At 37.2% G+C, this 16,871-nt stretch overlaps 1 protein-coding gene across 4 annotated transcripts in view; it reads right to left on the bottom strand.

Annotated features, from left to right (window-relative positions):
• Positions 1–2,178: 2,178 nt before the first annotated feature.
• LOC141400526 (glutamate [NMDA] receptor subunit 1-like) overlaps positions 2,179–16,871 on the bottom strand; it is a 33,314-nt gene continuing 18,621 nt past the window's right edge. For all 4 annotated transcript variants that reach the window (XM_073979728.1, XM_073979727.1, XM_073979729.1 and 1 more), the window contains exons 2-3: positions 2,624–2,828; positions 2,179–2,373 (exon numbers count right to left, since the gene is read on the bottom strand). In XM_073979728.1, coding sequence (XP_073835829.1) covers positions 2,179–2,373; positions 2,624–2,791 — 363 coding nt within the window. In that variant the 5' untranslated portion in view covers positions 2,792–2,828. The remainder of the gene's footprint in view (positions 2,374–2,623; positions 2,829–16,871) is intronic.

Below are 16,871 nucleotides of genomic sequence, written 5' to 3'. Positions count from 1 at the left end.
AGACCCTTTCCGAAAGAAAGGGTGCTTCTTTAGACCCTTTCCGAAAGAAAGGGTGCTTCTTTAGACCCTTTCCGAAAGAAAGGGTGCTTCTTTAGACCCTTTCCGAAAGAAAGGGTGCTTCTTTAGACCCTTTCCGAAAGAAAGGGTGCTTCTTTAGACCCTTTCCGAAAGAAAGGGTGCTTCTTTAGACCCTTTCCGAAAGAAAGGGTGCTTCTTTAGACCCTTTCCGAAAGAAAGGGTGCTTCTTTAGACCCTTTCCGAAAGAAAGGGTGCTTCTTTAGACCCTTTCCGAAAGAAAGGGTGCTTCTTTAGACCCTTTCCGAAAGAAAGGGTGCTTCTTTAGACCCTTTCCGAAAGAAAGGGTGCTTCTTTAGACCCTTTCCGAAAGAAAGGGTGCTTCTTTAGACCCTTTCCGAAAGAAAGGGTGCTTCTTTAGACCCTTTCCGAAAGAAAGGGTGCTTCTTTAGACCCTTTCCGAAAGAAAGGGTGCTTCTTTAGACCCTTTCCGAAAGAAAGGGTGCTTCTTTAGACCCTTTCCGAAAGAAAGGGTGCTTCTTTAGACCCTTTCCGAAAGAAAGGGTGCTTCTTTAGACCCTTTCCGAAAGAAAGGGTGCTTCTTTAGACCCTTTCCGAAAGAAAGGGTGCTTCTTTAGACCCTTTCCGAAAGAAAGGGTGCTTCTTTAGACCCTTTCCGAAAGAAAGGGTGCTTCTTTAGACCCTTTCCGAAAGAAAGGGTGCTTCTTTAGACCCTTTCCGAAAGAAAGGGTGCTTCTTTAGACCCTTTCCGAAAGAAAGGGTGCTTCTTTAGACCCTTTCCGAAAGAAAGGGTGCTTCTTTAGACCCTTTCCGATAGAAAGACCCATTTTAATCTTCCCATAGATGATCACTTGATCTTTCCATAGAAGATCACTTAATCTTCCCATAGAAGATCGCTTAATCTTCCCATAGATGATCACTTGACCTTCCGATAGAATATCACTTGACCTTCCGATAGAATATCACATGACATTCCCATAAAATATGACTTGATCATATGATCTTCCCATAAAGATCATATGATGTGCAGATCACTTTACTTTCCTATAGAAGATCACTTGATCTTCCCATAGAAGATCACTTGATCCTCCCATAGAAGATCACCTCACCTTCCCATAGAAGATCACTTGATCTTCCCATAGAAGATCACTTGATCTCCCCATAGAAGACCACTTGATCTTCCCATAAATGATCGATTGTCCTTCCGATAGAATATCACTTCATCTTCCCATAAAAGGTGAAGTGATCATCTCATAGCAGATCACTTGATCTTCCCATACAAGATCACTTGATCTTCCCATAGAAGATCACTTGATCCTCCCATAGAAGATCACCTCACCTTCCCATAGAAGATCACTTGATCTTCCCATAGAAGATCACTTGATCTCCCCATAGAAGACCACTTGATCTTCCCATAAATGATCGATTGTCCTTCCGATAGAATATCACTTCATCTTCCCATAAAAGGTGAAGTGATCATCTCATAGCAGATCACTTGATCTTCCCATACAAGATCACTTGATCTTCCCATAGAAGATCACTTGATCTTCCCATAGAAGATCACTTGATCTTCCTGTACAATATCACTTGATCTTCCCATACAGGATCACTTGATCTTTTCACAGAAGATCACATGATTTTCCCATAGAAGATCACGTGACCTTCCCATTGAGGTTTGGATTCTATGAGATAGCCTGGTAGTCTTATCAATGAAGTTCTATTTTTTTTTGTTAAAAGACCTCTTTTTATTCTATTACATATTTTGATCTTTTTCAGACACCCTTATAGGTATTGGTCTTGGTATGACATATAAAGCGGGAAACTCCGATGACCTCCGGACCAATAAAAAGGTATACACAATCACCTTTTTAATCAATAAAGATCCCTCACACAACTTTCCCTTTCATTTCAGAATGTTGCCGAAGGTACAATGGGTGTTAATATAACCGTTTTCCTTATAACGGGACTGATTTTACTAATATTTGGAGCCAGCTCAGCCAACTTTATACTAAGACGCAGCCTTGGCATTTTTATGATTCTCATTTATTTGATATTTTTAATATTTACATTTCTTGGCGAAATGGAAATTATTCACACTTTTGGCAGTGATCATCGAATGGATATGAAATTGGAGGAGTTGGACTAAAGGGGAGAATGCTGAGTATTGTCCAGAATTAATTTAAAATAAAAGGCGATGTGAGGAAAACTTACCCTTTTATCAATAAGTTTGTCACAAACATTGAACACCGTCTTTATGGGATTCTTATCCATGCGTATTGTTTTGCCATAGTAGGTCATGCGGCGACTGGTTTTGTATTTTGAATTGAAATTTAGTTCCTGGAAAAAAGGTGAAATGGATTGATATGAATTTATAAGGGTAGAAGGGTTTTCTAATAGAGGATGCTTCGGTAAGACATTCAATTTGGATTTCTATTTAAACCTCAATTGGGCTTCTAACAAAACACTTAAATGCTCTTCAAATCCTTAGATTGCAAATTGGGTTTAAATGCGAATAGCAGCTAAGTTTTATATTAGAAGAGCTATTCGCCGCTCTATTAGAGTACATATTTCCATATTAATAACTCACCGATATAACATCCACAAATGTCTTGTTGCTGATATTGTCCGCCAGTACTCCACCAATATTGTAGGTTTCATCACTGGAATCATTTGCGAGGATAAGGTGTGGTGTAAGCAGCAGTAAAATGTAAACCGCTAAAGCGGTATATTTTGTAGAATTCTGATCTTGAAACATTTTTTCGTTTTTGGAAATCGATTTTATAGCATTTTATCTGTAAAAGACGACAGAGGGATAACAATAAGTTAACGAATTTTAAACAAACAAGTCGGCTTTGCCGACAGAGATATACCCTCAGCCTGTTAATATTGAAACAATTTTTTTCCCAAAATAAGTACATATGTATTTAGGGGGTTTTCAAAATTTTGGGCGTTTAAACCGACAAAAATGTTGATTAGGATTAAAGATCAAAAGTTTTGCGGAGGAGATACTAAAAGGAATGGATCGACAATGACCGTTATGGAAGTGGATCTCCAGCCACAACATATGGTGCCATAGGGGGTTTTTACACTCAAAAAGTATGGACTTGCCACTGAAAAACGTTTACCATCGTAATAGAGGCAGCGAATGCAAGTTGCTTCAACAAAAATCAAAGTGATTCGATATCAGGTCTTAAAGTGAACTTATCCGAAATTTTGTGTGGGAGGTAGCGGATGGAGTGGACAAATATAGTCCATATTTGAACCTGATCTATATCTGGTAGATATATTAGGATGTGTAAAGTATAGACCAATTCGGCCAGTCCCTTTAAGAGTTACCATACGAACAATTTTTCCGAACATTTTTGAACTTTTGTGGGGGAGGTACCTGAAGGAGTGGACCGATATGGCTTATCTTCAAACATAAACTATGTTTGGACAAAATATTACTAAGGCCAAATTTTGGACCGAATCGGCAGATCCGTTCGAGAGTTACCTTGCGCTCCAACCACCTCACACGGTGTCATATGGGTTTTTTGCAACTTTCAGCCTATTTTCTCAGGAAGTATGGACTTGCCCCTGATGAAACTTATACCTTCGTATGAAGGGCAGTGAATACAAGTTGCTAAAAAAAAAATTAAAGCGACTCGAGAGATGACCCTAAACTGAACTTTTCCGAAATTTTGTGTGGGAGGTACCCGAAGGAGTGGCCCATATTAATACCTTATTTAAGTCTGGTACACATTTCACGATGGGCAAAGTATGGACCAAATCGGTTACTCCCTTTAAGAGTTATGTTGTGCACAAATTTTCCGAACATTTTCGAACTTTTGTGGGGGAGGTACCGGAAGGAGTGGACCGATATAGCACATTTCGTCCAAACATGCTTGGGGTCTAAAACCATTATTTCGATGAGGCACATTTTGCCCGTATGAAAGTATATATACCCTCGTTAGCATAAACGCTGAGGGTATAAAAAGCGCCCTATATACATAAGCCTCAGCATTTATGCCAACGAGTGTATATACACTTTCATACGGGCAAAATTTGCCTCATCGAAATAATGGTTTTAGATCCCAAGTAAGTTTGGACGAAATCCGTTTCAGACAATTTTGAGTCGATTTAGCAATGTCCGTCCATATGTCTGTCTGTCTGGCTGGTGTGCACGATAACTCACGAACGGATGAACCGATTTGGTCCAAAATTTGGCTTTCCTAATATTTTGTCCAAACTTAGTTTAAGTTCTAAGATAGGTGATATCGGTCCATTCACTGTCCCCCATACGATGGTACAAATTTAATCAGGGGCAAGTCCATACTTCCTGAGATAATAGCCTGAAAGAAAAGCCCCTATGATATGTGTAGTGGTTGGAGCGCAAGATAACTCTCGAACGGATCATAAGATTTGATCCAACATGTGGTCTTCTTAAAATTTTGTCAAAACATAGTTTAAGTGCGAGGATAAGCCATATTGGTCCACTACTTCAGGTACCTCCCCCACAAAAGTTCAAAAAGTTTCAGAAAAATTGTTCGCACGATAGCTCTTGAAGGAAGTGACCGATTTGGTCCATACTTTACACATCCTAATATATCTACCAGACATAGATCAGGTTCGAATATGGACTATTTTTGTCCACTCCTACGGGTACCTATCACACAAAATTACGGATAAGTTCACTTTAAGACCTGCTCTCGAATCACTTTGATTTTTGTTAAGGCAACTTGCATTCGCTGCCTCATTTACGACGGTAAAAGTTTTTTCAGGGGCAAGTCTATACTTCTTAAAAAAACAGTCCGAAAGGTTTAAAAAACTCCTATGGCACCATATGTAGTGGTTGGTCTAAAATTTTACCTTCGTCATATTTTATCATAGTTTCAGTTCGAAGATAGGCAATACCGGTCCACAATTTCCGATACTTCCCCCGAATATTTAAAAAATGGCACGATATCTCTTGAACAAATTTGGTCCAAACTTTGGATCTCCTAATATTTTGTCCAAATTTAGTTTAACTTCTAAAATGGGGGTGCCTTAGGGTACCTCCCCCACAAAAGTTTAACATTTGTGCCTAAGTGCAGTTAAGGGTCTGTTCGACGATCCTTTGGAAATGTATACCAATGCTGTTCGGTGTGGTCCTATTTACAGCAATATTATGTTTTCCGTGGACAAGTCCATGCTTCCTGACATACAGGTCGAAAAGCTGTGCGATGACCCACTGAAATGACCAGTGGGCGCGATATCTATCGAAAAGATTTGACTCCCAAAAAAATATCCACTTCTATAATGGACTATGTAGGTCCATTCCTTCAAGTAACTCCTACGCAACATTTTTGAACTTCAATCCTAATCCACATTTTTGTCGGCAAATTCAAATGTCCAAATAGGGCCACAAAATTCTGAAAAGACCCTAAATGCATTCGATCTATCTGCGATGAAAGTTTCAATTCACATTGGCTGAGGGTATATCTCTGTCGGCAAAGCCGACTGATACTTTTTTACTTGTTTAATAGGATATAACTAAAAACTTCCACGGGGTTCCACTGTTGTAATGGTACTCAAATATAGAGGAGCTCTCGAATTATCAATTTCTTAATAGATTAATTGCGACCAAGTGCGACACCGGGAAATAGGCCCCCTATAACGGTACCACCCGATATTATGTATTTTCAGGATTTTACCTACAATAATCAACCGATCTAGCTAAAAATTGAAATATAACGTTTTATAGGAGTAAACTATCTCCTTACCAAAAATTGTATATATAAGTCTACGTTTTGATGTAGCCCCCATACAACGGTACTCCCGATTTCAGGTATTGTAGATTTTTTTAAATACATTTTCGGAACGAAGTTGATACAATTTTGCATTTAGGGTTCCTAGTGGTCAAAAAACTTGCACACAAAAAATTGTGGACATAGGTCCACTTTTTTATAGAACTTTCATATAACGGTAACCCCGATTTTAGGCATTTTGGTGTTCATAGATACATTTTCCGACCGAATTATATATTGTTTAATATTGGCAAATATCATTTGCTAATATTTAACAAAATAATTAATAACAAGATTTCGAGTTATTTTGGGATGTCTGCTGTCTGGTAAATCAATACATTCAGACAAATTTGATAAATACGCACAAGAAACGTGTAAGGTTTATTTAGGCAATTATAGTTGGTATAATATGGCAACCACTGTTCATAAGGTGTTATTTCATGGAAAAGCTATAATAGAAGCATGTCTACTGCCTATTGGGCAACTATTGGAGGAGGCACGAGAGTCACGACTTAAGGATACATGGAAATACCGCCAGAACTTTACGCGAAAAGTTTCCAGAAAGGCCATAAACGAAGACTTGGTCCACCGACTTTTGGTATCAAAACATAATTTAAACAGCCAAATAGCATAAAATGGCTAAGTAAATATTCATCCATGAATTTAATTTGTCCTTTTTTTGTTCTACAGTGCCTGGCATAATTATTTTGACAAAATCTACATTTGTCTTGTCAGGCATATAATTAGTGTCAGAATTCGTTAAACGGGATATTAACAGCTTAGGGTTTTTCTTTGGCCTCTCTGCTAAATAAAAATTAATGGATCAAAGAAATTCCAACTTAATTTCTGAATAGGTAGGCGAACGTTTAAATAGGGAGGCAAATGCAAAACGGCATAAGTATTTTGACACGCCATAACTATGTTACTTTTGGTACCTTATCGTACCTTTTGGTACCAAAATTAATTGCTTTAGCTAAATTATTAACATTTAAATAAAAATGTACTTGAGAGTCAAAGATTTTATATTAAAATAGGGAATATTGGTGTCAAAAGTTGTAACGAAATTTAAAATGACAGTTTCGGCGATAAATGTAGCTAATGATTAGAAATTGCTGCAGTTTTCTATTTATTTTGTAACGAATAAATATCAAAATACTGAAAACCCTGTAAATATGCACGATCTAGACCAAAAAATGTGAAATTACAGACGCTGCACTCCGGAAATAGAGGAGATTTACAAATCTAATCGTACATATGCACACAAATCATCATCTTCTGAGCAATTTCGATGTCAGCACAAGTTCTCAATTAAGACTACAACATCTAGACATTAGAAAAAAATTAATTTGAAGTCATATTTTTCTATTCCACTCGGTTGATAAGGCATAGCTACAAAAATTGTCAATCAGATTTTCAATAAAAATCATTTACCCCACATAATCATGGTGGCAGAGCATATTGTGGACTGATAAAAATATATTTGAACATAATTTATCTTAAAATACACTTTTCGATAAGCTTGAGTCAAAAAATCGAAAGTTGGGTATCTTTGTGAAATAAATGTCCTTCTAATGCTATGTATGTCCATGCCTAAATGCTTCCAGGAATCATAGTCTGATCCACCATTTAAAATCCTGCGATAATTAATTCTAATCGTTATTGATGTGGACTATAATGAATATTTTGGCACAATGAATGATTTTTCATAACAACATGGTAGTAAACTGATCGAAGTGGTATGTATTCATTTGCAGAACACTGCTACTATGGTAAGGCTGAATTTTGTAGAGCACGTTTGGAGCTTATTTCGGATTTAAACTTAAATATATTTCCTTCAAATAACACATTTTTAAGAACAAAAAAAATGTTCTTACTCTCATAAAAAGTCGAAATCCGCAAAATTTTCAGAGATAACGGGAGAAACCCATCGATAATTGATTGATAAGATTGCCCGGATCTATTATGTTTAATTGGATTTAAAGTGCCAACAAGATCACTTCGATTTGCCGAATATTTTAACGTTACGACCCACAGAACAAACTATGGTCGAAACGAACCTATTGTGAGAACATTAAATGAATTTAATAAAATTAATTTGGAAATTGATTTAGATTTTTGCTACCCTCTAGATAAATTTAATGAGTTATTAGATTTATATTTTGCTAGTAAATAAGCTAGTCTGTAAGGATTGTAATTCCATAGACTCAATAAATAAATAAATAGATAATATTGTTTGATGATAAATCTCTTGAATATCCCTATATCCTTGAAATATCGATCCGTAAATGGGTCCATAATGGTACAGATGTGTGTAAAATATATTATTTTTACTGATATAACTGATAATAATCAAAAATATAAATAACACATTTTTAATTGTTGAAGTCTAAAAATCAATGAACAATTTTGTCAATATACTTATGCCACGCAGTGGAATTTTATTTCCATTACAAAAGTGCAAGCGTATATTTGAATTGATAACATTTATTATTAAATTTTAAGAACTATAGTGAAGGATAAACCAAAATTGTTTTTCATATTTTTGTAGAGGACTAATCCGGTAAAAACACAAACAAATAATTTTTTCAAACTTGTCAAAAAAATTATGCCAGGCACTGTAGTATACACATCAAGGCAAATTTAAAGAAGGTATATGCATGAATTACAACAACAAACAAATTTACAAAAACAACATTGTTGTCATTGAAAATTAATTGTCAAAGAAAATATTGAATAATAGGGTCGTTCCAAATTTTTTTTAGCAAAAATATAAATACATATTAAAAATCCTCTAAAATAGAACACCTTTGAATCAAAATGTAAAGCATTCAGAACTCTCGTAGGTAATTTTTATTACACGTTTAGGATGAAAATCCGTATTTTATGGTAGCAAATTTCGAAGTTTCAAATTTCATGAGTAGACCCTATTACATTTTGAAAACTAAATTTACAAAAAAAGTAAGAATACAGCCTATTGTCACTTCTACCTTGTATAAAGTCCCAATTTACATTAGGCGAGTTTACTTGCGGCAATTGTCAGTTTGTAGGTGAGAGAGGGGGCAGAGAGGCAAAGGGTTACCATATGCCTCACCTCTCTCTCCATCAAACTGACAATTGCCGCAAGTAAACTCGCCTAATGTAAATTGGGACAAATATGCCTTGATACACATTAATTGAATTATTGTATGTTGTGAAAATACAAGTCTGTATTTGAGAATATAACGTTTTATGTTTCTATATCTCCAAAACGTATTTTAAATAACCCTAAGAAATTATCAATTCTTATTTAATGTATCTATCTTACACAAACTTTAAAATTTCGAAAAACCTTTTTTTATTCAATAAAATTCTATAGAACACGTTGACAGAATAGTTTGTAGCTACATGGAATAAAAGATCTATGTCTGCTAAACATCTCCTCCAAATTTCATAGTTCTATCTTTATCCATTTAGAAAATATAGATTTTTGACACAAAAACCCCATTTTGGATGAACTGTGCTTTGTACAAAAACTCGAAGTTCTTTTTCGGTAAGATTGCCATGGATGCTGCTACTTCTAAACTAGAAAGTTCCCAGATGGATGGCACAACGACCGCTAAGCGTAAAAACTTGAAGGATCATTTACAACAAAAAGATCCTCCAACGAAGTTGTTAAGGTAAACAGAAACAAAATTGTTTGAACTAGTTATGGAACATGTTCTTTACAAAAGAGGATTATCCTTTGTCCCATTTTGACTCTATCGAGCTGAATTCTGGTTTCAGGATAATCAAATGCAGGATGCAAAGGGATTCCTGCAAAAAAAAAAAACTAAACTTAGAGATGCTTTGGACGGCATTTGCTGTGAAAATTGCGATGTTATCTCGTGCCATAGTTTAGTTGCCCAATATAAAGTCACACAGATCCAATTTGCTGAAATGCCTATCGAAGAAGTTCCAAGACCCCGTTAGGGGTCTTCTATATAATATATGAGCTCGTTAGGTTTCTTCTATAGAATAGAAGACCTACATAAGGGTCTTCTATATAGTGGAGAAGAAAATAATACTGCCAGTTTAGGAGTCTTCTGTACAATAGAGGACCTCTTTTGGGGTCTTCTACTCCAAAGAAGACCCCAAAAGAGGTCCTCTATTGTACAGAAGACTCCTAAACTGGCAGTATTATTTTCTTCTCCACCTCTTTAAGGGTCTTCTATAGAAAATAATACCTTCAATAGAGTAGAAGACAATTTTATTTCTTGAGGTTTTCTATAGAATAGGAGACTTCTATAAAGTAGGAGACATTCTATAGAATAGAAGACCTCTTTAGGCGTCTTCTATAAAATCGAAGACCTCTTTATGGGATTTTCTGCAGAATAGAAGACCTCTTCTTCAGATTAAAATAACTCTTTTTTGAGTTTTCTATATAAAACTCTTTTTTTGTCTTCTATAGAATAGAAAACCACTTAAAGGGTATTCTTAGAATAGACGACCTCTTTAGAATAGAAAACCTTCTATAGAACAGAAGAATAGAATGAAACACCTCTTTTGGGGGTCTTTTGCACAATAGAGGATCTAGTTAGGGGTATTTATATAATAGAAACCATTTTTAGAGTTGTCTAGAATAGAGAGATATTTAGTAGTCTTCTAGAGAATATACTTTTTAGGGGTGTTCTGTAGAAGAGAGGACGTGATTATGGTTCTTCTATAGAAAAAGGCTTCTTTATGGGTCTTCTATAGAACACAAGACTTCTTTAGGTGTCTTCTTTAAAATAGAAGACCTCTTTAGGAGTCTTGTATAGAATAGAAGATATCTTTAGGAGTCTTCTATATAGCACAAGACTTCATTAGGGGTCTTCTATACAACAGAAGACCACTATGGGTGTCTTCTATAAAATAGAAGATCTCTTTAGGAGTCTTCTATATAACTCAAGACTCCTATAGAAGTCTTCCATAGAATAGAAGACATCGTTTGGAAACTTCTATAGAATAGAAGACCTCTTTAGGAGTCTAGTAGAGAATAGAACAAACGACCTCTATAAAGATCTTCTATAAAATAGAAGACCTCTTTAGGAGTCTCGTATAGAATAAAAGACCTCCTTAGGACACTTCTATAGAATAGAAGATCTCTTTAGGAGTCTTCTATAGTATATAAGAGCTCTTTAGGATAGGATAGAATAGAAGCCCTCTTTAGGGGTCTTCGATAGAATAGGAGACCTCTTTAGGGGTCTTCTATAAAACATATGACCTCTTCTTTAGAGTAAAAGTCCTCTTTAGGGGTCTTCTATAGAAAAGAATACCTATTTTAGGGTCTTCTATAGAATAGAAGAACTCTTTAGGGGTCTTCTATAGAATAGAACACCTCTTTGGGGGTTTTCTATAGAGTAGAAGACTGCTTTAGGGGTCTTCTTTAGAATGCAAGACCTCTTACGGGGTATTCTATAGAATAGAATACCTCTTTAGAGGTCTTCTATAGAACAGAAGACCTCTTTGGGGGTTTTCTATAGTGTAGAGGACTGCTTTAGACCCCGCTTGGGGTCTTCTATAGAACAGAAGACCGCTTGGGGTCTTCTATAGAACAGAAAACCTCTTTGGGGGCCTTCTATAGAATAAAAGATTTCTTAAAGGGTCTTTTATAGAACAGAAGACTTCATTGGGGGTCTTCTATAAAACAGAAGACCTCTTTAGGAGTATTCTATAGAACAGAAGATCTCTATGGGAGTCATCAATAAAATAGAAGACCTCTTTAGGGGTCTTGTATAGAATAGAAGACTATTTTAGGAGTCTTCTATATAACTCAAGACTCCTATAGGAGTCTTCTATAGAATAGAAGACCTCTTTAGAAGTCTTCTATAGAACAGGAAATCTCTTTAGGAGTCTTCTATAGAATAGAAGACCTCTTTAGGGGTCTTCGATAGAATAGGAGACCTCTTTAGGGGTCTTCTATAGAACAGAAGACCGCTTTAGGGGTCTTCTATAGAACAGGAGACCGCTTGGGGTCTTCTATAGAACAGAAGACCTCTAGGGGTTTTCTATAGAACAGAAAACCTCTTTGGGGGCCTTCTATAGAATAAAAGATTTCTTAAAGGGTCTTCTATAGAACAGAAGACTTCACTGGGGGTCTTCTATAGAATAGAAGACCTCGTTATAAGACCTATTTTCGGGTCTTCTATAGAGTAAAATTCCTCCTCTAGAAAATAATACCTATTTAAATGTCTTCTATAGAATAGAAGATCTATTTAGTGGAGAAGAAAATAATACTGCCTGTTTAGGAGTCTTCGGTACAATAGAGAATAAAATACCTCCTCTATAAAATAGGGGTCTTCTATCCTTCTATAGAATAGACCTCTTTAGGAGTCTTCTATATAATATAAGACCTCTTTAGAGGTCTTCTATAGAATAGAAGACATCTTTAGGGGCCTTCGATAGAATAGAAGAAGAGGTTCTCTGTAGAATAGAAGACTTCTTTAGGAGTCTTCTATAGAAGACCTCATTATGAGTCTGCTATAGAACAGAGGACCTCTTTAGGAGTCTTCTATATAACACAGGACTTCTTTAGGGGTCTTCAATAAAATAGTAGACCTTTTTAGGAGTCTTCTATAGAATAGAAGACCTCTGTAGGGGTCCTCTCCTATAAAATAGGGGTCTTCTATAGAACAGAAGACCTCTTTAGGGGTCTTCTATAGAATAGAAGACCTCGTTAGAGATCTTCTGTAGAATAGAAGAACTCTTTAGGGGCCTTCGATAGAATAGAAGAAGAGGTTTTCTGTAGAATAGAAGACTTTTTTAGGAGTCTTCTACAGAAGACCTCATTATGAGTCTGCTATAGAATAGAGGACCTCTTTAGGAGTCTTCTATATAACACAGGACTTCTTTAGGGGTCTTCAATAAAATAGTAGACCTCTTTAGGGGTCTTCTATAGAATAGAATACCCCTTTAGGGGTCTTCTATAGAATAGAAGACCTCTTTGTGGGTCTTCTATAAAATAGAAGACCTCTTTGTGGGTCTTCTATAAAATAGAAGACCTCTTTGTGGGTCTTTTATAAAATAGAAGACCTCTTTTTGGGTCTTCTATAGAATATAAGACCTCTTTATAATTGTTTATAAATTCCTCGTATTATCATAATTCCGATGTTATGGCAACTCTTTTTTTCTTTTGTTTACAGTTTTTTTATCCATTATCATTTTTATGCTCCAAACCTCCCCACCATCAACCAGAAAAAAAGAAAACAAACGATCATCTGTTTTGTGAAAACAAGCAGTCTCCCTCCTTTGTTCTCTCCCTCTGCATAACACTCTTACTCATTTCCCCCTCCCAAAACAATGGGTGGCTTACTCTCGCCAACAAACAATTCAATTCTCCCCCAAAATTTAACTCTTTGGCGTGTGTGACTGTGCTTTACTTTGTGCTGCTGGGGAGCACTGTGTGTTGGCTTAATAAACCACGTCGTTTAGTCTTCTCCTCGGGTTACTCTCAGTTGAACGTCTTAAGCGGACACTTGTTGGATTCTAACGTAGAAACAAAACGCCGTCGGCCGTTGTCGTGTTCAGTGTTAAGCCCCCCACCACCAACAAAAGCCAAAGAAAAAAAAGGCAAAAAGGAAAAAAAAGAAAAAATCTACCCAAAAGAAACTATTTTGAGCTGAAAATTCAAATCCATTGAAAAGTAATTCAAAATAGAAAAGAATTATCCTCAGAGAAATTTGGTGTGGATTTTGTGGGTGGAAATAACAAAAATTCAGCTTTTATTTTAACGTCACATAATTTTAATATTTAATTTTCGTTTGTCTCGTCGTGTCTTAATACGTAGCAAATTTTTTTCTGCCTTTTTCAGTCGTCGTGGTCGTGACGACGACGTCTTCGTTGTTGTTATTTTTGTCTTTCATGCCGTCGTTTGTCGTGTAAGTTCAAGTCGAAAAAAGCTGTGGATCGTTTGTTGCGGTGCGCGTTTTGATCGTGTCTTGGGAACGGAGGGAGTCCATCGGTCGGTCGAGTCTTACTCAGCCACAGGTTTCTTCTTGTTGTTGTTACGTTTGGGGCCGTGTTTGTTTCAAGTGTGGTGTGTGTTTGTGCGCGGTGTTTTGTGTACTTTGGCTGTGTTTTTGCTTCTGCTACGTCGTTTTGTTTTGTTGTTGTTCTTGCCACCGTCGTATAACGTGTACGATGTAGATATTTTTGTGGTTTGTTGTGGCTATTGTTGCTGCAGCCACGGCTCTAAAGCCAGCCTGGGCCTGATATTTTCTGAATTGTGGGGGGTTTAAGAAGTGCTGCTGCTGTTGTTATCTTTGTTATTGTAACTATTTATTTATGCCAAGCTTGGGTTTTTTGTTATTGTGCAGTTTGTACTTAGAAGCGGCGCTTTTTAATAAAAACATTTTTTCCTCAAAGTATTGAAGGGGAGAATGGAACGATAAAATAAAAACATTGCACAATCAAAAATGTGTTAAAGGTGGAGAATCGATTTTAAAACAAATTGCTTTAAAGAAAGACCGGCATTACCACGGTTTGGGATATAATATTGCGTGTTGAATCCTAGGTGAGATTATGTAGGTATCTAGTAGATAAAAATGTTGTCTGCTATTACATTAAAGGCCTTTAAAGATAAATGAAGACATCTGTCTGGATCTTCTATAGAACCTACGACATCTATCCGTGATTTCCTTGGTAAGAAGACCTCCATTGGGGTCTTCCACAGAATAGAATACCTCCATAGTGAGTGTTCCGTAAGTGTTCTATATTATGGAAAATCTCCGTAGATGTCTTCTATATTATTGAAGATAATCGTAGGTATCTTCTATAGATCACATGTAGGGGTCTTTCATAAAATATAAAACATCTACATCCTCCGTGAGGGTCATCTACGGAAAATAAGACCTGTGTAGGGTTCTTCTATAGAATGAAGGCCTCGGTAGGTGTCTTCCATATTATTGAAAACATTAATATGATTCTTCTATGGAACAGATGACCTCCGTAGGTGTATAGATACAGTAGAAGTCTTCGATATATCGAATATTCTATAGAATTGAAAACCTCAATAGGGGTCTGTAGGTCTGTTCCGTAGAAAACCAATATGGGATTCCCAAATAAACATAAATCCTCCGTAGCGGTCTTTTATAGAACAGAAGACTTCCCTAGAATTCTTCTACAGAAAAAAGACCGTCGACTGTTCTACGGAATAGAAGACCTTCGTAGGGTTCTTCTATAGAACATAAGACCACATAGAGGTTTTCTACATAAGAAACGATCTCCATATTGTAGAAGACCTCTGTAAAAGTCTATATTATAGAATATTTTAGGATGTGTCTTCTATAAAATAGATGAACTCCGTAATTATCTGCTTTAAAATAGAAATCACCTGTATGGGTCTTCCAAAAAAGTAGAACGTCCCTATAGGTAGAGGTCGACCTCGGTAGAGGTCTTCCGTAGGGGTCTTCTATAGAGTAGAAGACCACCGTAGGGGTCTTCTATAGAATAGAAGACCACCGTAGGGGCCTTCTATAGAATAGAAGACCACCGTAGGAGCCTTCTATAGAATAGAAGACCACCGTAGGGGTCTTCTATAGAATAGAAGGCCAATGTAGGGGTCTTCTATAGAATAGAAGACAACCGTAGGAGTCTTCTATAGAATAGAAGGCCACCGTAGGAGTCTTTTATAGAATAGAAGACCACCGTAGGAGTATTCTATAAAATAGAAGGCCACCGTAGGAGTCTTTTTTAGAATAGAAGACCACCGTAGGAGTCTTCTATAGAATAGAAGGCCACCGTAGGAGTCTTTTATAGAATAGAAGACCACCGTAGGGGTCTTATATAGAATAGAAGGCCACCGTAGAGGTCTTCTATAGAATAAAAGACCACCGTAGGGGTCTTCTATAGAATAGGAGGCCAAAGTAGGATTCTTCTTAGAATAGAAGACCACCGTAGGAGTCTTCTATAGAATAGAAGGCCACCGTAGGAGCCTCCTATAGAATAGAAGACCACCGTAGGGGTCTTCTATAGAATAGAAGAACTCCGGAGGGGCCTTCTATAGAATAGAGGTCCACCGTAGGGGTCTTCTATAGAATAGAGATAGAGGTCTTCTATAGAATAAAAGACCACTGTAGGGTCTTCTATAGAATAGGAGGCCAAAGTAGGATTCTTCTTAGAATAGAAGACCACCGTAGGAGTCTTCTATAGAATAGAAGGCCACCGTAGGAGCCTTCTATAGAATAGAAGACCACCGTAGGGGTCTTCTATAGAATAGAAGACCACCGTAGGGGTCTTCTGTAGAACAGTAGACCACCGTAGGAGCCTTCTATAGAATAGAAGACCACCGTAGAGGTCTTCTATAGAATAGAAGAACTCCGGAGGGGCCTTCTATAGAATAGAGGTCCACCGTAGGGGTCTTCTATAGAATAGAACGCCACCGTGGGGGCCACCGTAGGGGTCTTCTATAGAATAGAAGAACTCCGGAGGGGCCTTCTATAGAATAGAGGTCCACCGTAGGGGTCTTCTATAGAATAGAGGTAGAGGTCTTCTATAGAATAAAAGACCACCGTAGGGGTCTTCTATAGAATAGGAGGCCAAAGTAGGATTCTTCTCAGAATAGAAGACCACCGTAGGAGTCTTCTATAGAATAGAAGGCCACCGTAGGAGCCTTCTATAGAATAGAAGACCACCGTAGGGGTCTTCTATAGAATAGAAGAACTCCGGAGGGGCCTTCTATAGAATAGAGGTCCACCGTAGGGGTCTTCTATAGAATAGAACGCCACCGTGGGGCCACCGTAGGGGTCTTCAATAAAATAGAAGACCAACGTAGGGGTCTTCTATAGAATAGAAGACCACCGTAGGGGCCACCGTAGAGGTCTTCAATAGAATAGAAGACCAACGTAGGGGTCTTCTATAGAATAGAAGGCCACCGTTGGGGTCTTCTATAGAATAGAAGTCCACCGTTGGGGTCTTCTAAAGAATAGAACGCCACCGTGGGGGCCACCGTAGGGGTCTTCAATAAAATAGAAGACCAACGTAGGGGTCTTCTATAGAATAGAAGACCACCGTAGGGGCCACCGTAGAGGTCTTCAATAGAATAGAAGACCAACGTAGGGGTCTTCTATAGAATAG

This window comes from Musca autumnalis, unplaced genomic scaffold (genome assembly GCF_047663935.1).
Source record: "Musca autumnalis isolate F117 unplaced genomic scaffold, ASM4766393v1 scaffold_349, whole genome shotgun sequence".
NCBI classification, from domain to species: domain Eukaryota; kingdom Metazoa; phylum Arthropoda; class Insecta; order Diptera; family Muscidae; genus Musca; species Musca autumnalis.
The sequence above is the reverse complement of the archived record's forward strand: the minus strand, read 5'-3'. Positions and strand labels throughout refer to the sequence as shown.